Source organism: Spermophilus citellus, assembly GCF_964194105.1.
Source record: "Spermophilus citellus genome assembly, chromosome: 19".
Classification (NCBI taxonomy): Eukaryota; Metazoa; Chordata; class Mammalia; order Rodentia; family Sciuridae; genus Spermophilus; species Spermophilus citellus.
In genome coordinates, this window is record NC_138201.1 from 7,773,033 (window position 1) to 7,799,857 (window position 26,825).

The 26,825-nt window shown below is 41.8% G+C and overlaps 1 protein-coding gene across 1 annotated transcript in view; it reads left to right on the forward strand.

Annotated features, from left to right (window-relative positions):
* CNTN6 (contactin 6) overlaps window positions 1-26,825 on the forward strand; it is a gene marked incomplete at both ends in the record, with an annotated part of 224,593 nt that overhangs the window by 103,891 nt on the left and 93,877 nt on the right. Inside the window, 3 exons of the mRNA XM_081276135.1 lie at window positions 11,771-11,866; window positions 23,080-23,283; window positions 25,191-25,293. Of these exons, the coding sequence (XP_081132261.1) occupies window positions 11,771-11,866; window positions 23,080-23,283; window positions 25,191-25,293 (403 nt within the window). The remainder of the gene's footprint in view (window positions 1-11,770; window positions 11,867-23,079; window positions 23,284-25,190; window positions 25,294-26,825) is intronic.

The window sequence follows — 26,825 nt, forward strand, 5'->3', positions numbered from 1 at the left end:
AGAGAGTCTACTAATTGGGAACATTTTTTTTAACCACATGCACGTCAGATACAGCACTAATCTCTAGAATATATAAAGAACTTAAAAATCTTAACACCAAAAAATATCAAATAATCCAATCAATAAATGGGCCAAGGAACTGAACAGACACTTCTCAGAAGATGATATATAATCAATCAAGAAATATATGAAAAAAAAATGTTCACCATCTCTAGCAATTAGAGAAATGAAAATCAAAACTACTCTTAAAATTTCATCTCACTCCACTCAGAATGGCAGCTATTAAGAATACAAACAACAATAAGTGTTGGCAAGGATGTCGGGGAAAAGGCACACTCATACATTGCTGGTGGGACTGCAAATTGGTGCAGCCAATATGGAAAGCAGTACGGAGATTCCTTGGAAAACTTGAGAGGGAACCACCATTTGACCCAGCAATCTCACTCTTCGGTCTATACCCAAAGGACTTAAAAACAGCATACTACAGGGACACAGTCACATCAATGTTTACAGCAGCAAAATTCACAATAGCTAAACTGTGGAGCCAACCTAGATGCCCTTAAATAAATGAATGGATAAAGAAAATGTAGCATATATACACAATGGAATATTACTCAGCATTAAAAGAGAATAAAATCATGGCACTTGCAGGTAAATGGATGGAACTGGAGAATATAATGCTAAGTGATATTAGCCAATCCCCCCAAACCAAATGCTTTCTCTGATTTAAGGATTCTGATTCTTAAAGTGGTGGGGGAGGATGGGAGGATTAAATGAACTCTAGAGGACAAATGGGATAAGGGAGGGGGCATAGGGTAGGAAAGACTGTGGAATAAGATGGTCATCATTACCCTAAGTACACGTATGAAGACAGGAATGGTGTGAGAATACTGTGTGTGCAACCAGAGATATGAAAAATTGTGCTCCATATGTGTAATATGAATTGTAATGCATTCTGTTGCCATACATAACAAATTAGAATGAAAAATTTGTTTTAAAAAAAGGGGGAAAAAAGAAAGAAAATCATCCAGTTATATGTGGACATTATAATAGATCACTCAGGCATCTTGTATTTGCTTACTTGTTTCATTTATAAAATGTGTGCCTGTGGGAAAATCTGGATTCTGGGCTGACAAAAAAAAAATGTATCGCAAATGACCAAAAAAAATATGAAAAAATGTTGAATGCTGTTAGCGGTTAGGGAAATGCAAATCAAAATTACCTTGAGATTTCATCTCACTTCAGTCAGAATGGCAGTCATCAAGAACACAAATAATGATACATGCTGGAGAGGATGCTGAGAAGCACTTTACACTGCTGGTGGGACTGTAAATTGGTACCGCCACTATGAAAATCAATATGGAGGTTCCTCAAAAGACTAGGCATGGAACCACCATATGACCCAGCTTCACCACTCCTCAGTATATATTTATTTATATATTTTTTTAAAATTTTTTTTCAGTTGTAGATGGACACAATACCTTTATTTATTGTTATGTGGTACCGAGGATCGAACCCAGTGCTTCACAGTGCTAGTCTTGCGCTCTACCACTGAGCCACAACCTCAGCCCCAGTCCTCAGTATTTATACTAAAGCATTAAGCCATCTTACTACAGTGTTACCTGGGTATCCACGTTTATAGCAGTGTAATTCACAATAGCCAAACGATGGAACCAGCCTAGATGCCCATCAACAGGTGAATGCATTAGGAAAATGTGGTCTGTAGACACAATGGAGTTTCCTTCAGTCCAAAAGAAGAACGAAATGATGTCACTTACAGCAAAGTGGATGGAACTAGAGATCATCATGTTAAGTGAAATAAGCCAAAAGCAGAAAGTCAAGGGTCCTGTGTTTTCTCTCGTAGGCAAAAGCTAGAAAGGAGGAGGGGAAACACAGGTGGGGGTGGGTCTCAGGGAAATAGAAAGGAGATCCATAGAGAAAAGAGACCAAGGAGTGAGAGATGAGGAGGAAGGGGGAAATAGTGGGGAACGATATTGGCCAAATAAGAGTCTTCCATGCAGGTACGGATATGTAACCAGGAATCCACCCGCATTGGGTATTATTTAGTGCACTAATGAAATATATCAGAAAAACCAGATGAAGAGGAAGAGATGGAGAGATGGAGACAAGGGAAAAATGACACAAGAAAGTAGTAATGAAGGTTAAAGCAGAGGTGGGGGAGGGGAGGAAAGAAAAAGGAAATAAATGGTGGGTGAAGAGAACAGTGCGATAACGTTGACAGAATGAGAGTGAGAGGAGGTGATCCGCGGCTGGTGTCGGCGAGCAGAACCGTCCCTGCCCATCACACCTGCCTGGCCCTGGTGGCACTAAGAGTGACTTATGTGGTATGTATGGCAGGTATGATCATGGAAGTTTACATTGGTCTTTAAAAAAAAAATGATTTTGAAGCCAGACGTGGTGTCATTGCAGCCTGTAATTATCCCAGTGGTTAGGGAGGTAGAGGCAGAAGGATTGGGAGTTCAAAGCCAGCCTCAGCAACTCAGCAAGACCCTGTCTCTAAAGAAAATATCCAAAAGGGCTGGGGACATGGCTCAGTGGTCAAGCATCCCTGGATTCAATCCCTGAGACTAAACATAACCAACCAACCAAACAAACAAAAACACACACACACACACACACACATATATATATATATATATATATATATATATATATATATTGACCTCCCCTCTGATTTTTTTCATGTTTTTTTCTGAAACACTATAAAGAATCAGTTCTCAGTAAATTCATTATTCCCAGGAAACTTCGAAAACACCCACTCGCTCTCCCCTTTATTTATGAATTTTTATAAAAATCCTTTGACATCCCCCCAAAGAAGGGATTTTTAACTGGCTTTGTAAACGGACTTGACAACAGAAACCCTTAAAATAGTTTCTCAGTTCCTGGCTTGGGTATTAGCATTCCAAATTTATGTCCAATATCAAGATTTTAGCGATTGCCTCTTTTACAGGAACTGACAATAGCATTGTGCTTTATTAGGTTATGTCATGTTAAGTTACTGAGTTATGCGGGGAAACACAATAACATCACTAACACTGGAACTGAGGACATGGCTCCCGGAAAGGGATGGCAGAAAATGAAACTGGTCCAAGTAGACATATATTTTTTTTGTATGCCACTTAATAAAAGCCTGGTAAATGTAATAATAGAACTAAATCACTCTCCTTAATCAAAACCACCTTGAAATAGGAAATCGCAGCAGGGACAACTGTGGAATGTTCCCTGAGTGATCCTCTTTAAAGGAGAGCCAAGTGGGAGAGAGAGAAATTCCGAATAACCCCACACTCTACTCCAGGAAATTCTCTTTTCATATATATATATATATATATATATATATATATATATATATATATTTTTTTTTTTTTTTTTTTTTTTTTTAATGGTGCATGTTATGTTTTGGATCAGATGTCCCTTAAAAGGTCATTTGTGAGATGTCGTAAGAAGGTGCACAGGTGGAATGACACAACACAGTTTGGTCAATATCGATCCTGTCGGAAGATTCCCAGAGTCTTTTAACTCAAAAAGTTACATAGATTGACTTCGGGGAGTTCCACAGTTCTGATGCAAAACTAGGGGATTTTTCTCGGTGTCTTTCACCATCTTACTTTTGCTGGGCAAGCTATCCATGTTTCCTTGCCTGATAAAATGTTTTTGCCATTGGCCAAAAAAAGAATGCATGCACCTCCAACATGGGAACCGGCCGTGAGGGTCAAGAGCGCTCTGGAGTCCTGTTTATGCCCGTGCAAGCTCCCAACACGGACGCTTCTTCAGAAGGAGTCTCAAAGGGGCAAAGTGGTGCTCCGTGGCGGGAAATCAGGGAGCAGGGGATATAAAACCAGATCTAATGTCTTCAGAGTGACCCAAAGATAGACATGGCTTCAGAGGGGGCTGGAAGGAGGCAACTGAGCACAGTCTCTGATTTGTGGCAGACGACAGGGTCTGTCTGGGTCTGGGTGAAGCTCGAGCCAGAGGGGCAGGATAGTTTAGGGTTTAAGCTCAGACATTCGAATGCATCAGTATTTGGAACTCAATTTCATATCCTCGACGGGTCGCCTGAGCGGCCTTGTGCGGATCTGTTCATTCCTGAGTAATAGCAGAAGCTACAGGTCACTGAGCTGCTTTCCAGAGGAAAGAGGTAGGAGGATTTGGGGTTCCTCCTGGCTCATGAATGAGAGGGTGGTGGTGGGGAGAGGGGGAAAGAGCTGAGTGGGTATGAGCAACAGAGAGGGGGGCTAAATGGACTTTTAGGAATCTTTTGTCTAATATTTCATTTTGAGGTATATGATGGTTTATAGATGTGAGAGGTTCCCCCTAAATCTCATGTGTGAGGCAATGTAAGAAGTTCAGAGGTGAAATGACCATGTTATGAGAGCTTTAACCTAATGGGTAGAAAAATCCAGTAATGTGGATCAATGCAGTTGCAGGCAGGTAGGGTATGACTGAAAGAAGTAGGTCACCGGGCATGTGCCTCTGGGGTCTCTATTTGGCCTCTGGTGAGAAGAGCTTCCTGGCTCTCAGGTCCTGAGCTGCTTTCCTCCTCCATGCCCTTCCGCCATATTGTTCTGCCTCATCTTGGGCCCAGAGTTATAGAATTGGCCATCCACCAATGGAGACCTATGAAACTATGAGCCAAGATGAACTTTTTCTCCTCGAATCCTTCATCTCAGGTCTTTTATTCATGGCATTGACAAAGCCGTCTCAAACAAGGTGCCTGAGATCATCTGATTACGTCCCTTAGGGGCACGCAGGAAGAGAATATGGCAAAGGTGTGCTCCATCATGTTAGGGATGCACCTGTCTAGCTGTTTGTCAGCTTCTGTTGACATGAGGACGGTGATGATTCAAGGCAAAACACAGAGGAACCCATAAGAACTCGGAGGAGTCGAGATATCAGAAATGGAGCTGTCACCAATCTCTGAAAACAGTACCCTCTTCCCCTCTAGGAATTGGCACAACTCTGGAAACGCTATTAGGTCTCTGTTTGTCTTAGGCTTGAATCTGGAGTGGCCTTGTATGTGCATTCCGTGTATTTATGTGATAGGGAGACCCCAGAAGGCTCCAGGAAAGCAGGCCAACAGGACGCTTGAGAGTATGAGCTTTGCACAGATTTGTTTTTCAGTTCTATCTTGATACCTAGAGGCTGTGAGGGTTTTGAAAGTCAGCCGTCTATGAGCCTCAGTTTCCCCCTTCTGCTTAGTGAATGCAACCAAGGTACCCGATACGGGTGGCCCAGAGGTTTCAATGAAAACCCTTCTCAGAGTACCTGGCACACGACAGTTCTTCTTGATATATAAAATGAAGGAGAAAATAAAGAAAATAATGAAAGAATTTCATACACAGTACTTGGTCAATACAATTATTATTATTATTATTATTCAGACTTTGACTAAGCTGCTGTCCTCTATGCTGCTGCTAGCCTACACATTTTTCTGGTGAATAAATATTAGTTCCATCCCCAGATTTTCAGGTGCTTGTCCCCTTGGACCCAGCCAATGGACCCCGGGTACCCATTCCCTTCCCCCAAGCTTATGAGACTTGGCAAACCGCTGGTCTCCTTCTGTGCCAGGGGTTGGTACTGCCAAACACATCCTCTGCATGTGCTCCTCGGGCCTTGGCAGGAAGTGCACAGTTTTCTTGCTTTAATTAAGCGGAGATTCATTCCTATATTATGCGACAGCTGCAAAGATGCACTCTCCTTAACACTCGGAGGTTGCAATGCTTAACGTTGCCTGGTTTTCATTTTAAGTACATTTTAGTGACCCTTGTCTTTCCTCTGCACCTTGGTGGCTTTAGGAGAGAGCATATGGCCCAGTAATTCCTGAAAGCTCATTGTACAGGCCATTCTCAGTTGTTTCCTGCTGGCCTTTGGAACGGTGCCTTGTTTGTGGCTGCATTTTTTTTTTTGCTGTGGCTGCTGCCAAATGCTTCTTCTAAAACCAGCAATGAAACCACAGGACCTGATAAGCTCTGGTCATCCAAGTGGCTTAATGAGAGCTACTTCAACCATTGAGGTGTTTCATGGCAATCCGCACTGCTGGAGGTATGCATGGGCCCGAGGACAGCCCAGGCAGGTTCATTCTTGCCTCCAAGAGTTCCTGAATTGAACCTCGTTTCTAGCCAGCAGAAAGGTATTTGAAACTCAGATGGGATACATCAAATAGATCCCGTTCAAAGCATACACGAGTGAGAGGGTCGCTGGTTTGAATAAGGCAAAATTATAACTTGTCTGTGATCTCGGGGCAATTAAACAGTTTTTAAAAATCTGAATTATTAATCGGAACCTATGAACTGGTAACATTTTGAAACGGCAGTGTTTTGATAGCTAGCAGGACTTGTGTGACTTGGGAGCGGCGTCGATCTTTTTTCATGTCAGCTAACAGAAAGAAACCCGTTGCAATCACAAGAGGGACAGAGAAATTATGTCACAAATGGATGTCGTTTAAGAGGCAGTGAGTGCAGAATATATGAAATTGCCAGTGGTCTTATCAGTCCTGGGTTATCATGACTTCTGATTAACACAGCAACTGTGATGGGCGCCTTTGGAGTGTGGACCTCTGACCGTGTGACCTTGACAGGGTTCCACTCACGGCGAGTTAATCGAGTGGAAGCATTCAGTTTCTCATCGTTCCTTTGTGACATGTTTGTTTCTGTGGCCGTTAATAATGTAATGACAGTTTCATGGCACCTTTCAAAAATAATAGTAAGGGGGGAAAAAAACTTAAAATTGTCACCTGTTATAACTACTAGACATAGAAACAGTGAATTCAACATATTGATTTTTGATTTTAAAACAGAGTGTATCGGGTTGATTTTTCTTAAGGAGTCCCATTTAAATAAATGCAAACCCAAGTCATTAAAGGACTCACAAGTTAAGGTGATAGTTATTTTCTTTTTATTTCTCGGTACTGCTTTTTACTGAACCCCAGGGCCTCTAACATACTAGGCAAGCCCTCTACCAGGGACCTCCACCCAGCCCAGTCCCAATAATTCATATTGACATCATCTGCATAGTAGGCTGATTCCAATTTTTCAAAACTAAAGAACAAAAGGAGTGCATATAAATTTAAATACTTTTATAAAGCCAGGTATGATGGTGCACGCCTGTAATCTCAGTGGCTTTGGAGGCTGAAGCAGGAGGATCTCGACTTCAGAGCCAGCCTCAGCAACTTAGCAAGGCCCTAAGCAACTCAGCAAGATCCCTGTCTCTAAATGAAACCTAAAAAAGAGCTGGGGATGTGGCTCAGTGGTTAAGCACCCCTGGGTTCAATCCATAGAACATACTAAATAAAGTACAAAAAAACATGCCAGTTCCTGAATTATCATACATTAGCTAATGCCTAAGGCTCCAGAGGAGATGGAAAAGGGAAAGAAGTATAGTTGGAGAGAATACAGTCCACCTTAGATTTTATTTTTATTATTAAAACGAGCCACCCTGAGAGTTGACAGATTTATATGTCAGGCCCAGTGCATCAAATTCATCAGGCTGTTTACATGCAGAAGACAGCTCTGTGACCCAAAGAACACTTATTTGGAAAATAATGCAGTGAAGAGAAATAAACTGTGGATGTTTCAAATAGCATCCTCCAGCTCCAAGACATTTGACTGGGACCGGAATGTTCTGCTCAGGGTGTACTTGTGGGTAGGGATATCTGGACTTCATATCCATCAGAGGAAAATACGATGGTTTGCCCTCTCCACTTGGAATCCTGTAGGGTGGTAATCACTGTTGAGTACCCACTGCATTCCAAGCTGCCATTTAGAGTCCTTTAATGCATTTTTTATTTAGTCCCAATGACAGCCCTATCAAATAGGTATGTTTATTGCATCCTGCATCTTCCAAAGTGACCCCTCCAATGCTGTCACATCAGTGTCGTTTCAGTTTTTTTTGGTTGGGGTGGGTGGTACTGGGGATTGAACTCAGGGGCACTCCACCACTGAGCCCCATCCCCAGCCCTATTTTGTATTTTATTGAGAGACAGGGTCTCACGGAGTTGCATAGCACCTCACTTTTGCTGAGGCTGGCTTGGAACTCACGATCCTCCTGCCTCAGCCTCCCCAGGTGCTGGGATGACAGGCGTGTGCCATCCCATCACACCAGGCTCATTTGAGAATTTTTAAACTTTTCCCTCTAACTAGTAACACGCCTGTAGCCATCTCCCATCAGCATGGGTATCTGTTGTCCTGGTCCATCTTTCTTTAACAAGGGTTAGTCTTGTCCCATGGTCTCTGATCACCAGCTACCCGGCTTTCCAAGCACCCTGAGCTCCTCAGTCATTAATGTCTTCTTTATCATTTCTGTCGGTATAGTTCTCTGCCCTCCAGACCCGTTTCCTCTTCTTCCTAAATCTCACCACTCACAGCATGGGCAGGAGTTGCCGATCTCATCCACTTCCTCATCCCCTGCTGCCAACTGCTTGGGATGAGTTTCTTTCCAAAATTCCACGGAGGTTATTTTTCCAGGATCACATGAGGCCAGCAACTTGGTTCATTCCTACATTGTATTCACCACTTAGTGTTACTTTCTATACACTCTCTTTGTACCCACCTCCTTCCTCCTTCCTTCTCTCTCTCTCTCTCTCTCTCTCTCTCTCTCTCTCTCTCTCTCTCACTTTCTCTCTCTCTCCCTCTCTCTCTCAGATCAGTGGTCCTCCTCTCTACCTCTAAATGATGGAGATTTTCACAGTTTGATCTTCGCCAGCGGTTCACCAATTTGTCCATGTCAAAAATGGGAGAACAATCCCATGGAAATTCCATCCATCCCTGCAACCTTCACGACCGTTTATAGGCTGATGAATCCTGTTCGGATAAATTTGAAAAATTGCCTGCCCTGTTCATGGCTCAGATAGTTCATAGCCTTTATGACTTTACTGTGATGGTGTGGAGGTGAGGTGTCCCCCCAAAGCTCACATGTGAGGCAGTGCAAGAAGGTTCAGAGAAGAAATGATTGGGTTGTGAGAGCATTAACCCCATCAGTGATTTAATCCCTTTATAGGGAGTCACTGACTTGTAACTAAAGTGGTGAGTGTGGCTGGAGGAGGTGGGCATTGGGGGGGTGGCATTGGGTATATCTTTGTATCTGGAGAGTGGAGTCTCTCTCTCTCTGCCTCCTGGTCACCTCGGTGTGACCTGCTTTCCTCCACCATCCTCTCCTGCCATGATGTTCAGCCTCACCTTGAGCCCCAAGGAATGGGACCAGCCTTCTGTGGACTAAGACCCCTGAAGCCCCGAGCCCTCAAATAAACTGTTCCTCCTCCTCAGTTGTTCTGGTTGGGTCTTTCAGTCACAGCAGTGAAAAAGCTGATTAAAACATTTACTTAGCTAGATAGCTCCTGGATTATGCAAATTTAAGATATCTAAATAGAGTTCTTGGATTCCTCTAAGTAATACCAATAATTTCTCCATAGTATACCATAGCCAGCCTATTCAAAATAAACGCACCTAAAAAAAATGTTCGTAATATGCTACATACTCTTTACACAATTTTATAAGCTAATAATATGTGTGTACAGTTGTAGTCATTTCCATTCCTGTATCCCTCATTCACTCCTTTAAGATAAACCCTGTGAATGATTTTTAAAGATCCATTATATAACTGAACTCACACTGTGCCAATTTCATGAGATGCTCATATTTAGGCTTTTATCTCTCTTTTTTGGAAGTGGGATAATGTCAGAGCAATATCCACCAACTATTTTTTTTTGTAACACTATGACATTAGCTCTAACCATTTGGATTTGTTAATTTGCAGGTATTCCCTTTGCATTTTTAACATAATGCTCATTTATGATAGTAGCCCCAAGTGCCTGATCATATGGCTATCTCTTTGAAGTCTTCCCAATATGAACCACCAAAAGTGGATTCAGTTTAGCACCAGGACACTCCTCTGAATTTTCCACTTCTGGAATTGTAGCCCTGGTTTTTCTTCATGGAAGGAGTATTTAACCTGCCCCAAGTTACCATTGCCTGGTTCTCTATCTCACACACCTGATGTTCTCCTCTACCTTTTTTTTTTTAACCATACACCTTACTCAAGGTAAAAGATTAAACTGTTGCAACAAAGAAGCCCTAAATTAAGTGCCTCAACAAAATACAAGTTTCCTTATGTCTGACATGATGAATTGGAGTGGGTATTTCCAACCAACGGTGATTCCACTGTATATGGTCACTTATGTACCAAGGCTATGGGTGGCTCTTTCATATCCAAGGAATGGTTTATGGGAACTCCCATATCATTGCCATTCCACGTGGTGGTAATGTTGAGAGGTTGGGGAATGTCAAAATTTGTAGTGGTCACCTGTGAAATGATGGAAATTCCATTCATTGTTGCTGTTTGCCACATGTCTCTATAAAATCCAATGGCTGTATGCTCTGGGTAACCTCTTGTTAAAAAGACTACTACTTTGGAAGAAGGGGGACTAGATCTTGGTAGACAATTAGTGATCTCCACCTCAAATTTGTAAACTGTGTATTTGTTTTAATAACTAGTCTCCTAACATTCAATAAAAGCACAGTACATGCATGCTTCATTCTCAAATGTACCTCCTATCCTTAATAACATACTGGTATTTTAGTAGGTGCTTAATTAATTGAATGAATAAATAAATGAATGGATGGCAGATTTTACAGGTAAAGCAATTGAGGCTCAAAGAAGGTCAGTAATTTACCCATCCATTCCTGGAGGCTCAAGAGCATTTTTCCAAAAATGTTGAAATATGAATATCCAAATGGACAGCAGCTCATCAAAGTAGCTAGTAAGCTTTCTTCCAAATCTGAATTTCAGAATTCTTTGGTGTAGGAGGTCACAACATTCCAAATTAGCCTGTCAAGCATCTTTGTTAAGGAGGAAATAAAAAGAAAATAGAAGAGTTTCAGCCTCCCTGGTTCTCGCTCTTGGGGATCTTTCCCTTACATGATGGCGTCCCAGATTCCCACAGACTCTACCTACCTGTCAAAATGGCACCCATTACTTCAAGATGCCAGAGGACTCCAGCACACTTACTGTAGAGTTTTAAAATCACATTTTCCCAAAACAGGAAGAGTGAGTATATGCTGTCCTTAAAAGATGTGCTATGGGGCTACGGGCTTCCTGGGAGCATGAAAGAAAAGAGACAGGGGGTAATATGTTAACAGACACCTATCACACACCTGATGTAGTTATAATAAAAATAAAGATTTTGAGAATGAATAGTCATTTTAGATACACTGATCATCAGCTAAATTTTTGGGTCAGTCAGAAGATTTAGTACAAGTATCCATTACTGTTTTTTTTGTTTGTTTTTGCTTCTATGACCGAAAGACCTGGCAAGAACAATGTAGAGGAGGAAGAGTTTATTTGGGGCTCATGGTTTCAGAGATCTCAGTCCATAGATGGTCAAATCCATTACTAGGGGCCCAAGTGAGGCAGACCATCATGGCGGAAGGGTGCAGAGGAGAAAGGAGCTTAGGACATGGCCATATGGAAGCCCGGAGAGAGCACTGCTCACTAGGGACAAAATACAAACCCCAAGGATGCACCCCCAGTGACCTCCCTCCTCCAGCCATATTCTACCTGCCTAGAATTACCACCTAGTTAATCCATATCAGTGGATTAATCCACTGCAAATTCTTGCGTTGTCTCACACATGATCTCTGGGGACACCTCATATCGAAACCATCCAAATTACCCTTCTTAATAAAAAAACAAGTTACAGATTCTCCTTCAGGATGTTTTTTTCCTACAATTCTAAACTTAATTTTCTTTGTTTTCTAAGATATCGAAGACTTTGAAACCAAAACAAGAAGCATGGTGTCTGTCCGGGAGGGACAAGGTGTGGTTCTTCTCTGTGGCCCACCACCACATTTTGGAGGTAAAGTGGGGATGATTTGGGTCACACCATTCATTGGGTCCCTCCAGAGTCAAGGAGGCACATTTGGTCTTGGCGTCCACGAGGGGCCTTCATCCATTCAGAAGGACCATGAAAGTTCTTCCCATCTGTCTACTGCATGCAAACAGCCCAACATACAAATGGTATCTGTCAGAAAGAACTCAACCAAGTTTGTCCTTAAGGAGATGAAGCATCTCACTGTACACAGAGTTGATAATGGCGGCTTTGTATTGCAACTGGCCATTACCACACTGGTGGTGTGGCTCATGAGAAGGGGCAATTTACTTAAGCCTCTTTGAGGCTCAGTTTCCTCATCTGTTGTCTGGAGACAATAACTGATATTTATATGTATTGGTGTTGTAGATGTTAAATGAGCTAATGAATGTTAATTGATCTAGTGTGGTAGCCATATTTCTTTTAAAAAAGAGAAAGCTAATGCTATTATTTCACTATTATTGCACTCTATGAAGAAGGAAATTCCAACCCTTCTCTTTCCAACCTCATGTTGACTATTGGAAGAGAGATTTACCCCATTCATTGGAAGCAAATTATGGATAACGTTGAATCACAGTAGCTCTTTGCAACGGTGAAGATCAAAGAGAAATTGACCACGTGTCTTCTGTCAGCGTCTGAATTGGTCAGGGGAAAGAGTCTGCTGCCAAGGAACTAAACCACCCAAGGATACTCATCTCCTTGGGACTGCATTTTTCAAATCCCAAATGATATGGTAAATTGGGCCGTGATTCTCAGTTGGGACCTGAAGTAGGCAAAGAGAAAAACATCTAGGAAATATTTCCTTTGGGACAATCCAGTATCACACTGTATTACATAAAGCTTAATGATAACAGAAAAGAAGTTGCACAACCTAGGTCTAAGTACCTTTATTAAATTCTCAAATAATCACACAACCTATGAGGCCTATATTGTTCTAATTATTGTCTTCCAGGTGCATTACGTCATAGCAGAGACAGATTAAATAACTGGTCCAAGGTCACAAAGCTGATAGACAGTGGAACCAGGGTTCAAGTGCAGGCCATCTGACTCCTCTTAGGGTTGACTGCCTTCCCCTGTGGAAGAGAGAAGTTTGAAGATAGATAAGACAGGTGTTCAAGTATACAATGCAAGCAGTCGTGTTAGAAGGTTAAAGCAAATCTTATTCCTGAGACTTTAGAAAACTTACAACACCGGGCTGTCATAATTTGCTTTTTTATGCAAACTCAAGGCTACACTAGTACAAAAAGAAACTAAGTGGGAGTCATCATTAAATTTCTCGTTATTATTAGACTATTATGGCAGTATACTGACCTGGATTGATGGAGGAGAATTACAATACTTTCAATGCTACCTTGAGATAAGATAATATGGCCACAGGATCTGCAATGACTCAGGACTTTTTATGGTGCTTATTTTTTAACTGTATGGAAAATTATTTTCCCGTGCTAAGATGGTAAGGTACGCAGGAGCATGGGGAAGTCCATGTCACTTTATGCTCTGATATCATTCTGAGATTCTTGACACCATGGAAGATTATTTCCAACTGTTTAATCAGGGATAACAGAAATGTAAAATAGTTATGGAGGAATGACTTCCAAAAAATCAATAAAGCCGCTGAGGAAGAGTGACTTCCCCTTGTCACCTTGTCATTTACCAACAGTAAATGACACATCAGTCTTCTCAGGCATAAGGTCCTTGTCTGCACAGTGCCCCATGAAATCAAGTCACAGAGACACAACAAGCACCTTAAATGAAGACCTTTGAAACATCAGAGTCTCGTCGCACAGGACCAGTGGCCGATGTGCCTGATCCCAAGTCTCACAGTGTCCTAAGTAGCATGTGGGCAGGATTCCCAAGGGAGCTATCAATATTGACAACATCCACGTATTAGAACTTTCATCCCCAATGGTTTTAGGGCCTACCCTGGGCATCCTCAGCTCTTTGAGGACAGGATGCAGGAACAATGTTATTGGATTCTCTGTCGCTCACGTACAAGCAGAAGGATGAGAAGTTATACTCCGTTTGTGTGGGATGTGTCAAACTGCATTCCACTGTCATGTATGACTGATTAGAACAGCAGGTTAGACCAAATGTACCAAGGATCAAATTATTTTCAGGTCTCATGTGAAAATATGAGCAGTGCTTCTCAGAGAGGAGGGTTACAGAGTACATTTGGAGAGATGCTAAAGGGCGGAAATGTGTACATCCGATTTTGGACAAGTGAGTCTTGTGGTCCTTCCTCAAGCCCAGTCAGCCCCAGAGAGAGTGACAGTCCTGCAGCAGGGGAGAAATCCTATGAAGTTGGGTATTATCAGAACAGCCTGCATCCATTATGCTTTTCTCCTCCTCCGTGTATGCACAAAACTCATGCAAAACGCTTCCTGGCAAACCAAACCCATCAGATAGATTTCTGTGCACTTTATGAAGAGCCTGAATAGGAGAACAAAGGCAATGATCCACATGACGGAGTCCTGTTCAGGTATCTAGCAACGGAGGGCTCCAGGTCCAGAAGCAACACACAGAACGTCTGGACTCCACCCACAGAGGATGGGTCACCACCCCAGGGAATAGAGTCATCCACATAAACCAAGCATCAGGTCCCACCACAGAGCTGCTCTTCCTTTAGAGTAAACAAGAGAGACCGATCTCTAGCAGAAGCCCTCTGTGGGGGCTCCCCACATGGCAGAGGGACAGCCCCTCTTGGAGGGAGACTTTCCCCGGCCAAGGTTATTCCAACAAAGAAGTCACCACCATGAAATGGGCATGAGCTCGGAAGTCACACCAGCACCGATCCTGGTGCATCCTACTGTGTGACTTCAGAAAGGGACATCCATCGGAGGCCAGACAGGAACTACTCCGTAGGTTCCCAGGGGTAGGAGTCAATGGGCTCCTTTAATTCCATTTCTAACCAGACATGGGCAGCTTTTCATCTCTAGGCAAATACCTGAGATAATCACCTTACAAAAGAAAGGTCCATTCGGGTTCCCAGTTTCAGAGGGTCTTGTCCATGACCAGGCTGGCTCCTGGGGTTTTCGACATCTGGTGACATCTCCAAATGGCCATGCTCAGCCCAAGGCCAGGAGACAGGAGAAAAACAAGTGTCAGGGTCCCATAGTCCCCTTCGAGGGCCCTGGTGACCTAGAGACCACCTGCTCGGCCTTACTGCTAAGGCCCCACCACCTCCAGGGCACCACCCTGAGATGGCAGCTGAACACTTGGGCCTCTGGGGCCCATTTAAGGTCCAAATTGATCCGCCTCTGAGACTCTGAGCCTCTTCCTTCAGGGGAGGATTTCGCTCTTGCTTCTGTCTTTGCAGAACTCGTACGTCAAAAATACTTAAGAGAAACAGAGACGTAGCCGAAAGTTCTGGGGGACAAACACCCAGAGGCCACATGGCTACGTGCAGTCACAACACCTCCCTGAGGTTCCCTGAGATGCCTCTTTCCTTTCTCCCTCACGGCTGGACTGTGACTGCCTTGTCTTCCAGACATCGGTGACAGTGGCCTCTATTATCTGTTATTTTCTTCTCCTCCATTTGGATTTCCATCTCAGAAAAATACAGTCCTCTAGCTTGTCAGTGTCTGGAAGAGCCAAAACGTCTGGCAGTTGGCCAAATAATCTTTTTAATTTTTTTTTTTTAATTTTTTGGGGGGCTGCCTCTGTCATCCCTGAATGTTTCTAAGGTCACCTCCACCCACACAGGAACAGAGAGAGGCAATACGATATTTATTCTATTTATTCATTTGGTGTCCGGGGAGGGGATGCAGCTCTGATTCTTCCCTGAGCCCTGGACCAGGCACAGTGGGGGGTCTTTCCACCATGGGTCCTTGCTGCCTCACCTCCAAGATGAGGCTTCTGTTGAAGCCCTGGGACAGAGAGTCTGCGCAAACCACTTGCAGACCACGTTGGGGACAAAAGAAGAATCTTCTCTAAGTTTTAGAATAAGCAAGAAAACCCTTGAGGTCAAAGATGGAGGATGACCAGGAAACTAGGCATTCCGGAGATCTTTCTGGGTTCCGTGCATTAGCACAGCTCCTGAAAAACCTAATTTCAAAGATGGCACTGGAGCCACAATCTGTATGAATTAGTCCAAGGTCATTGAAGTCAGCTTCACCATGAAATAACAGTCCCCGTATCCAAAGTAAAGTACGCTCTTTCCCTTCAGTCTCTGGATAGCAAACTCTCAAGCCTGGGCTCATAAACATCCCAAGTTTAAGATGGGTTTTAAAGGGAATGTTCTTTTCCTGCCTCCCTTCTAATCTTAGGTGGGTAGAACACCTGAATTTACGCCAGTAGTTTGGATTATCTGCCTGGGACGGGAACATAGCATCCGCGTGTGAGCCCAGTGTTTGTATTCGCGTCAGTAAAGACGCTGACAATTCAACTTAAACTGGAAATCATTCCAAACGACGGCTTAGAACCGTGTCCTAGAATAAGGATGGGAATTTATATGGAGAAAACGTGCAAAAATGTCATAGCCAGTCCTTCCCCATTGGTGTGTTTGTTGTTTCTGGACAAAATGGCAGATGATGTTGACCTATTGGGTAGGTCCAATTGGCAAATGAATATATTATTCTTGGATTCCTTGAATATGCAAAAGGTAGCAGACTGACATGCCTCGAGGGATGTACAGCATCAGAACCAGGAAGCGGCGGTTCTTCCCATTCCTGGTAGCTGACCTGATTCCCAGGGTTCAGTCTGAAGGTCTCATGGCCACTTGCTTCTCAACTCCCTTCAATCCAGCCAATCAAACCGAACACCTGGGTTATAATCCACTATCATTAGAGAATCCAGGGTTTCTCGACCTGGACACAATTCACAATGCAGGGAAAATTATTTTTTCCCCTTTGGGTATCAGGGATTGAACCCAGGGGTGCTTAACCACTGAGTGACATCCCCAGCCGTTTTTATTTTATTTTTTTATTTTGAGACAGGGTCTTGCTAAGTTGCTGAGGGCCTCCCTAAGTTACTGAGACTAGCTTTGAACTTGCCATCCTCCTGCCTCAGCCTCCGGAGCCAATGGGATTACAGGCGTGCACCACCATGCCCAGTCAGGTGGAATTTTTGTTATGGAAGACTATGTTGTTCTTAAGGAATTGAACCGTACCCTTAGCTTCTGTCCTCTTGATGCTACTAGGGTCCTCTCTCCAGTTATGACAATGAAAAAATTCTTCCAGATATTACCAGATACCCTCGAGAGACAAAAATCACCCTTGTTTAAAAACCAGTGTAGTCCATTTTTTTTTTTTTTTTGAGATTAGCTATATTAAGCTCACCTAGAGAGGATGGGGATTGAAAAGACAGAAAGAAGTGTGGTCCTCCGGGTCCTTGTGTATCTGCATCCGGTTGCTTTCCTAGTCATTCTTAGATGTGGAGATTGCCCAGCAGTTACCCCAAAGCTGGCTGAGTTTCCGTTCTCTCTCAGGTAGGGTTAGCCAGGGTATCATCCGTCTCAGAGTTGTATGGAGTTTCCCAGTAATAGGAACCCGGGGCGGGGGGTGGGGGTGTCTTTATATATTGGTTATTTGTCGACTCCAAAGATCACCGTCTCCATGATTCAAAACAAAAGGGATGTGAATCAGAAGAGATCTCATAAAATCCAGGAGGTCAAGCAGCAATTGTGGGAATAACAGAAATTCCAGACAAAGCAGATTTAATAAAGGCCTGGGGCCGTGTTCTGAATTGCCTCATAAACCCACTGAGTACAATATCAATGACCTCAGCCCAGGCAAGGAATCACGGTTCTTGCATGAGGTCTTTGCCACCATGTTCATGTAACTCTGATTTACCCACCCAGAGCCCGTCACATCGTACCCTGAAGCACTGCACACCTGGTTTGCCGTAAAGCTGACCCGTTCTGGAATATTCCAAAGGGGGGGATTTATTCACTCACCCTGAGCGGTACACTTCGGATTCTTTATTCCCATCATTTATTTTCTACCTGAGACAACAGGCTGCTGATGTTGAGATCCATTCCAGGGCCCCAACAGTACTTGGGGGTGTCCCAGGTTGTCATTATTTGTCTCTTTTACAAGACATACTGCCCCTCTTATTAAAAAAAAAATAGCATCCCATAGAATGGGTAGAATGGCATATATCTTCTGTTGTTTGTATTTTAAATATCCCAGTACAAGATATGGGGCTGTAAAAGATGTCAAAACATAATCGTACCCTGGGGAAAACAGAAGTTGCTGTATGCTTGAGAGAGCAGCAGATAGAGTTTTTCGGCTGCTTACCGTGGCTCTGCCATTTCTCATAATAATAAAATTGTAGAGGATGGTACGGGGGAGATCCTGCAGTAAAGGCTCTGGGAAGGACTGACGATCATTCAATTCTCGCGTTGCTGCTGCTGAATCAACACCGGGGAAAGACACCCCAACCATGAATAACACATCCATGTCATTAGAGGTGCAGGGAAATGATCTCAAAACCAGGATGTCAGCCTCGATGGCTCGGGAATCACACAATTCATGACACAATGCCAAATGAGGAGTTTTTTTAAACTTCCGATTTGGAAGGTATTTTTTTTTTTTAAATTTCCCTATTAAGAAATATACCCATGAAGCATGGCCAGTGGCTAACGATAGAACCAAAAGAGATAAATGCTCCCACTGTAGACTGGCTACCTGGGTGAATGAGAAGAGCCACCTCGGGTTGGAGAAGGGACCATGGCAGAGGGAGGCACACGGTGACAGGAGGGACTCAAAGCCAGCCTCAGCAACTTAATGAGGCCCTAAGCAACTCAGGGAGACCCTGTCTCTAAATAAAATACAAAATAGGGCTGGGGATGGGACTCAGTGGTTGAGTGCCTCTGAGTTTCATTCCCAGTATCCCCCTCCTCCAAAAAAAAAAAAAAAATGAAGAGGAAGAATTAGCAATTGCCTAAAATCCCTGCCAGCCCCAACACACTAGGAATCCACGCAGTGAGAAACATCCTCCTTCAGGTTCCAAAATCACACCCAAGGAATATATAGTCACCATTCAAAATCCAGGGGATTTCTCTTCCAGTGTGGTTACAGAGAGGAGACCGAGGTTTGCTGTTTGTATTCCTGACTTTCCAAGTGTCCTTTCACACCACCTGTATCAATGTCCATACATGGAAACTGGTAATGTATGGACTTGCTCGGGCTCTTCCCCAGACCATGCCCTCTGAGGATACAGCCCAGAAGTGTGTGTGTTTTTTTGGTGTTCACTCTAAATGTAGAACCTCTGCTCTTTCAAGAGGTGCATTTAAGACAGGACATTATTCCTTCAGGATTTTATTTGTGTCTGATTCTCTGCTAATGTTGGCAAGATTTGGGAAATTGGGTTCAATGTAGACCGGCCAGGCAGTGTGGCCAGAGGAAGCTATGGGTGCTGAGAATTTGGGTCTAAATATGAGCCGGGTTGTGCTTCCAGAGAGCTTGGGAGTTTGGAAGGAAGTTTGAGGGTAACAAAGAAGAACCAAGGAAAGAAAACTGATATTAAAAAAAAAAAAAGAGCATCAATCTCAGAAATGAAGTGCTAAGGAAGCAGTATAGAAGCTGACCTCTAAAAGATCTGGTTTTAAAATCCTCTCTTTGCACATTTTAACCATGTGACTGGAGGGAGATTACTTTCACACTCTCAGTTGTAGAATCCTCTTCTGTTTAGCGGGCAACTTAGTAATTCACAAATCACTTCATCAAACAACTGTTGGGAAAAGGAAAGCAACGCACTTTAAAAAAAAAAAAAACTTTACTACCTTTCTGTACACTTCTCTGTTTCTGTACTAGAATCTTCCAGGGGCTTCTAAATATTCCACTATTGAAGAAGGATACAGCACATGCAGGAACCGATTGGAAAGTTTTAGTAGCTAAGATAGAAACGAATTCACCCAAGGAGAGAAGAAAATTACAGTTTCAGGCCCCAAGATTATAGGTTGAAGAATACAAAGATGTCCCGGGCATCAGCAGCAACCTGTAATTTCCGTGAAGTGGAATGGGTTACGTTGGATTTCAGAGAACTAAAGCTTATTCCCCTGCTCCAAAAAAGGGCCTTGGATAAGGAGCCCCAAGCCCAGAACATGACCCTGGGAATTTTCTCACGATCCCCTTTATTTCACAAAAAGTTCAAAAGATGACGAGTCAACCACGACGGGGGCGTCGGGACCACTTTTATTCCTCCTCCTTTTTATATTGAGGAAGAATTTACTATCTCACCGACGCTCGGGTTTCAAACAAAAACCTTTGAGCATCTCTTTGGTGGAGACAGAGCAACAGGCTTAGAAGTCAGGCAGCAAAGGACATCAGTGAGGAAACTCAGAAGCAGGAGACGACACGGAATGATGAAAGCCCCCAATGGGGACTTGCAGAAAGAAAAATGAAATTCGGTACCTGCAAAACAGGACCAGAATGTCAAAGCATATTTTTTTCTGAAAATAATTTAAAAAAATGGAATTGCATTTTATGCATACGTGGTCTGAAAGTATAGACTCTCGTGGAGATCAAAGGAGGGTCGAAGGTGAAGCAGATCATTCATAGATAGGCGGGGTCTAAGCCTCCCTCTATGGCAAGAACAACTCTTTTTTCTTTTTTTTTCTTTTGGCAATATCCTAAGCAATGGTGATCTCAGTTCCATTTCATAATTTCTAATGCTAGAAAGAGCCCTTTGTTTAATAAATCATACATTAATATAGCTCTGAAGTTGAGATGACTTGAGTCAGTCAGTTTTCTGTAACTATAATAAACAACAGAGACAAATCACCTTATAGAGAGTAAAGGTTTATTCTGGCTCGCAGTTTGGAGGTTTCAGTTGACCCTCTTGCTTTGGGCCTGCAGTAAAACAGTGTATCCTGAGGAGTGTGGGCGGAGTATAACCGTTCACCTTATGGCCGGGGATTGAAAGAGAAGAGGAAGAAGGGCTGGGATCCTACTGTCTCCCATGAGGACACATCCATATGGCACATAAAGGTGGCTCTAGTGCTCTTCCAAGATCTTTAACCTGCATCAGAAATCTAATTTTTTTCCACTTTCTTTTGTGACATCGACTCTCGCCTGTGTTGCATTTTGTTATCTTAATGCACTTGGTTCTTAATTCACCTCTCAATAAAGAGTTCTGGTGAACCTAGTATTTCCCTTCAACTGTTTGAGTCGTTTGGTGTTTGTCAAAAATACAGGGTCTGCGATCCTTCACTCAGATTTAATGAAACTAAATTGCTAGGAGTAGAATTATTAACTGTCTGTGTTTTAGCCTTTATTTTGGCAATTCTGAAGTGCTTGAGGTTTGGGAGTCAATGCCTGAACGAATAAAACATAATACTCCATTATGAACACGGCCCAGTAAGAATAAAAATGATACCTATTTTTTTTCTCTTTCCTTCTTTGGCACTGGAGATTGAATTCAGGGGCTTTTAACCACTGAGCCACAGCCCTACCCCTTTTTATTTTTATTTTTTTATTTTTGAGACAGGGTCTAGCTGAATTGCTTAAGGCCCCCACTAAGTTGCTGAGGCTGGCTTTGAACTTGTGATTCTTCTGCTTCAGCCTTCCAAGCCGCTAGGATTACAGGTGTGTGCCACCGAGCCCGGACCTCCATCTTATTTTTATAAACTGTAGTTCATTCTACTGTGTGCCCTTTCTGAGACTCTTCTCGTCCTGTAGATCCTTTTTTTTTTAATTTTCCAATTTATAAAAATAATACCTACTAATTTAAAATTCTAATAGGACAGAGGCATACTGCGTAGAGAGTTTTAAGTCTTTTATTTCCCACCCTTAATTCATTTTTTTTAAATCATTGTATGTATCCACAGGTTTAAAATAAAATGATCTGTATGTACATGTACACATACAAAGTCCCATACTCAAATAGACAGTCTTTCATTATTGATTTGCAACATGTTTTCAGAAAACAGTACAGCTTAATTTTTGCTCTGCCTGATATTACTATTATGGGCCTAACGCTTCAATGGATTCATCTAAATAATGTTAAAAAGTAATCTAATAATACAAAGCAGGTGATGATTTTTATTGTAAAAGATTGACCAGAAAGGAACATAAGACTATTTTTGAAAAGATGGAGATGCTTTATGTTTAATTTGGGATGGTGGTTATCAAAGGCATATCATTTTTACAATTAATGAAACTCAACTTAAGATCTGTGTCTTTGCCGGTCACAGTGGCACACGCCTAAAATCCCAGTGGCTCAGGAGACTGAGGCAGGAGGATCACGAGTTCAAAGCCAGCCTCAGCAAAAGCCAGGCCCTAAGCAACTCAGTGAGACCCTGTCTCTCAATAAAATACAAAGTAGGGCTGGGGAGGTGGCTCAGTGGTTGAGTGGTACCAAAAGTAACAAATAAAAAAGATCTGTGTCTTTTATTTTGTTCAATAGATCGTATATAATTTATATTTACCTATAACATTTTCAGAGAGAGCGTGATGGATGTTCAGGGAGGTAACCCCTGTTCTCTCTCATCTTCAAGATCCTGCTGTGTGTATTTTCAGCCTTGTCCACTCATCTCTGGTGTGGACAGCATTGCCATCATCACCTTGATGGTTTCTGTGTGGAATCCATTCTTCTGAGAAGTTTTTTTCTGAACACAAGTTATTATAGGCTTCTTTTCCGAATGTGTTGGTCTATCCGTGTGTTTTCCCACATGGAAATTACCCACATGAGTGGCAATAAGTGAGTGGTGTGACTTCTACAGGCTATAAGTTTTGCTTTGCTGGACTCTCAATCCTAAAACTATCACAGAGTGATAGTGCTCAGAAATTCTATAACACTCATGGAGTGAACTCCATGATCCGGGATAGAGTACTTTCACTTACATTTTTAAGTTGAGTTTAATAAGTGCTCCTCAGTTAGGTTCAACCTTCTGACAATATCATGGAGAAACACTGCTTCAAAAGCACTATTGCTAAAGAAATTCAGTGTGCACTGAACCTGTGATGGTTGATACATCTTCTAGCTCTTCTTAATACATGCATCCACTGATTTTCTTGACACCCTATCATCTGCCCTGAGTCCCACACCACCCTATGATGGGCAAGGCAAGAACATCACTGGCCTCCCAACTGGGATATATGTGGAAATAAGGGAACCATAAAATTACACACCAGATCTGCAGCTCTCAGTGGAACAAATACGGTCACAATTTTATTCTAATGATGGTGACACTGAGCACATGATTCTCAGATAAGAACAGATACCGTAAGGTTAATGTATTTTTTTTTCTGGTTTTTCAGATTTGTCGTATGCCTGGACCTTCAATGATAACTCTTTATATGTCCAAGAGGACAAGAGGCGGTTTGTATCTCAAGAGACAGGAAACCTGTACATTGCTAAGGTGGAGCCCTCGGACGTGGGCAACTACACCTGCTTCATAACCAACAAGGAGGCCCAGAGGAGCGTCCGAGGACCCCCCACACCTTTAGTGCAACGCACTGATGGTAAGATGAAGAGTTCTCTTGGGACTCTACTTTGTGGCTCTTCCAGAATGGGGGTGGGGGTGGGGGGTGGGGTGCTGTCTGCTTCCCTCCTGTTCAATGGAGCCAAAACCTCCCGAAGCTATGAATCGAAAGTTCAGTTTACCAAAGTAATACAAGTCAGTTAAGATAGAAAACTTCTGCAATTCACCCACGTGGTGCAGTATACCTGGTTTTGGGTACACTGTGCCATCTCATTCAGACATTGGGACAGCTTGATTTCACTTTGCTTAAGAATTAATCTGTAAAAAAAAAAAAAAAAAAGATGATATTTGTTATTTGTCGGGGAGGGGGGGTTGGCATGTGTGTATGTGTGCATGTGTGGGTGCAGCTACATTCCTAGCCTTAAATTAATATCATTTTAATGAACATATATGGGAACCTGTTTAATGCCCCCTATCCCTTTTCTAGCCAAATAGCAACATAAATTTAAAAAAAAAAAAAGATAATACATATGGAAAGCAAAGAAAACCAACTATTAATGATGAGCACTCCAAAGAAATGAAATGAAGATCCAGGCTAATTTTACTTCTCCAAGGAACATAACTCAGATTGGCCTCTGATGTGTTCTGTAGCTTAGCCGGTTGGTTCAGAGAATGAGAAATGACTGGAGTCATCCGAGTGGAAAAACCCTCTAGTTGATTCTTTAATTAAATGTGCACAGTGGGATATGTAAAGACAGAAAAAAAAAATCTGTGAGTGCATTATAAGATCAGGTTTTGGACTTGAAATGCAGTACCTCCTAGAATTCCCGCCCCCCGAAAAGACAAGCAAGAATATTATATAAACGCTAGCAGAACTGTGAAACCAACTCCATAGGGAGAGTCCTTATGGAAGAACTTCATAGTCACTAACTACCCAAACATGTTTTCAAGGTCTTAATTCCAATCGGGGCAACCCTTATATGTATTCATAAGTCTCTTCAGTGAATACACAGGACCACAGGAGGAGATCCTACCATATTTTACCCATTTTTCTTCTGTTCTTAATTTCTGCATAACCCCTTCCCAACCCCCCCCCTTCTCCATGCCTTCTATTATCTTCATTATATTTAAGGTAAAAGTAGACCAGTACCATTGTACATAATATAAATGAATTAAACCTTTTTTAGGTGGGCATACGAGAAACCTCAGATGGCAAGAAAGACAGTTCAAAGCTTGTCAGTTTAGCAGAATGAAGTAGTACTCTAACTTCCCCACCGGAACCTCTTTCAATGTTTGCAAAGATCAACGTCTTAAAAAATGAGTTATTTGTCTTGTAGTTATCACATTTTCTGCAGTTGCACCGAAAATCCCACGTATTTTTGGAATAAGTCACTCGTATGTTTGATATCTAAAAATAAAACATGATCAAAGTTTTTAAAGAATCTCAAGGGGCCATTGATTAACTTAATTGAAATAATGAGATATATTTCTGTTTATCACAACTTGTCTGGCAGATAATGTATTTATAACACATTAGAACACTACCTTATTTTAATCTCAGCCTATGGCCACAGTTCCTTATTGGAAGTATTAAAACTGGAAAGACATTTATATATATATATATATATATATATATATATATATATATATATATATGTACATGTTCAGAAAACTAAAGCTTTGTACCTACAGATATTTTTCTTTTTATCTCAGTTCATGGGATTGCTTCATATATTTTGCTTCAGAAATACTGATAGCTCCCGGAAGGGGAGGTGGATCTAGCTATCTCTAAGAAGGATCTTTTATAAAACCATAGCTGTATCCAGTTCTTTTGAAAACACGAATTCTTATTAAGACCAAATAATCAAGTTTGGGTTAATGAAGTGTTTACTTCCTAGGAAAATTCCATTCTCTGGAAATGCTGCTAGCTCTTTTGATATTTAACAGGTGTGATGGGGGAATATGAACCAAAGATTGAAGTCCGTTTTCCTGAAACTATACAAGCCGCAAAGGATTCATCTGTAAAACTGGAATGCTTTGCCCTTGGAAAGTAAGGTGGTTTGTTTTTTTTTTTTTTTTTTTTCCCTAGTTGCTTTAAAAAAATTTTTTTTTAAATAAACCTTTTCATTATTCAAACATTGCTCTAAGGTAAATTACCAAATAGATTTCAAATGCTGAGCCATAGGGAATCTTTCTGGTTGGAATTTAAATTAAAAATACCTAATACACGGAAAGTGATACTGCATTTCTCCCCTAAATATGGTGGGTATTTCCTTGAGTTTAGTATAATGGGACCCTTTGATGCAGCACTTTGCAAGAGAGTATGTTAACTCGCATGACCCCGTGGACCAGTGGCTAAACTTTTGATATATCCTTCACGACCTCTTGTCCTACATCCAGAAATACATTGCCTGGAGTGAGTCCTTGCTTAATTAATCAGCAGTTCTTATAAACGGAAAAACCCATTCATTTCCCAAACTAGACTAATTAAGCCCATTGTTAGAGTAGATAATTAGAATTGAGTCCAATCGGCTCTGGGAATGTTCTGGGTGCTTACTTTGACTCCCTGATAAGTGTTTAGCAGGGACAGGTTTGGAATATTTGGAATACAGACAAATATATAATTTTGTGGGTTTTTTTTTGCCTATAAACACCAGAAAGGAAAAAAATAAAAAAGGAGACAGACAAGATCTGTCATTTTCAAGAGTGAGGGTGCATAAGAATAAACTTGGAACATGGCTGAATTCAGATTCTGAGTCTGTAGGTCTGGGGCAAGGTCTGACTTCCCCATGTCCTACAAGTTCCCAAGTTGTGTCCTCAAGTTCTTGCCTGCAGAATGGACTTAGAGTGGTAGGAGGGTGGGACTCTTCCTAAAAGCTCGGGGGACATTTCCTTAAATCCAAAGTCTGTCATGTGACCATCACAGGTAGAAACAGATTTATTTTCCAAACTCCAGAAAATGTCTTCAGTAGTTTTATCCTTTCTATTAACTAAATGGACTCAGCCATCCCCAAAAAACACTGGCCACTAAATCTTCTAGTTTCTCCACTCCAAATGAAATTGTGTTATACTCTGAATTAAATTTCTCATGTTAGTCATTTCTCATGGATTGAAGAGATCATATTTCACTTTCATACAAGCTGGCCTCATAGTATTTGTCCAATAAATAATTAATGATTGATTAAATGGGATTCAGAGAGGCACTTTAAATCAGTTTTTTTTTTCTTGGTCTCCCTTTTAGGACTTGATGAATTTTCACCATTTTTTTAACCTTTCAAGGAAATTAAGGTTTATAAAAATAAGGAAAATACATGTCAGCAAAATACTGGGAGAATTAGATGACCATTTTTAACAAGAAAACCAATGAAAAATAGTCACTGAAAAGAACATTAATAACTTATCGTGTTGTATTTGGCATGAGGAAATATGGATTACTTAAATAAGAAAGGCTCTTCCATAATAAAAACAAAACTTCAGAAGGTATTGAGGCTAGTTATCTATACACTAATGGAAATGATTTTATTTTTAAGTACCTGTAACTAAGCATTGGTGATACAATAATACATATATATATTTATATAT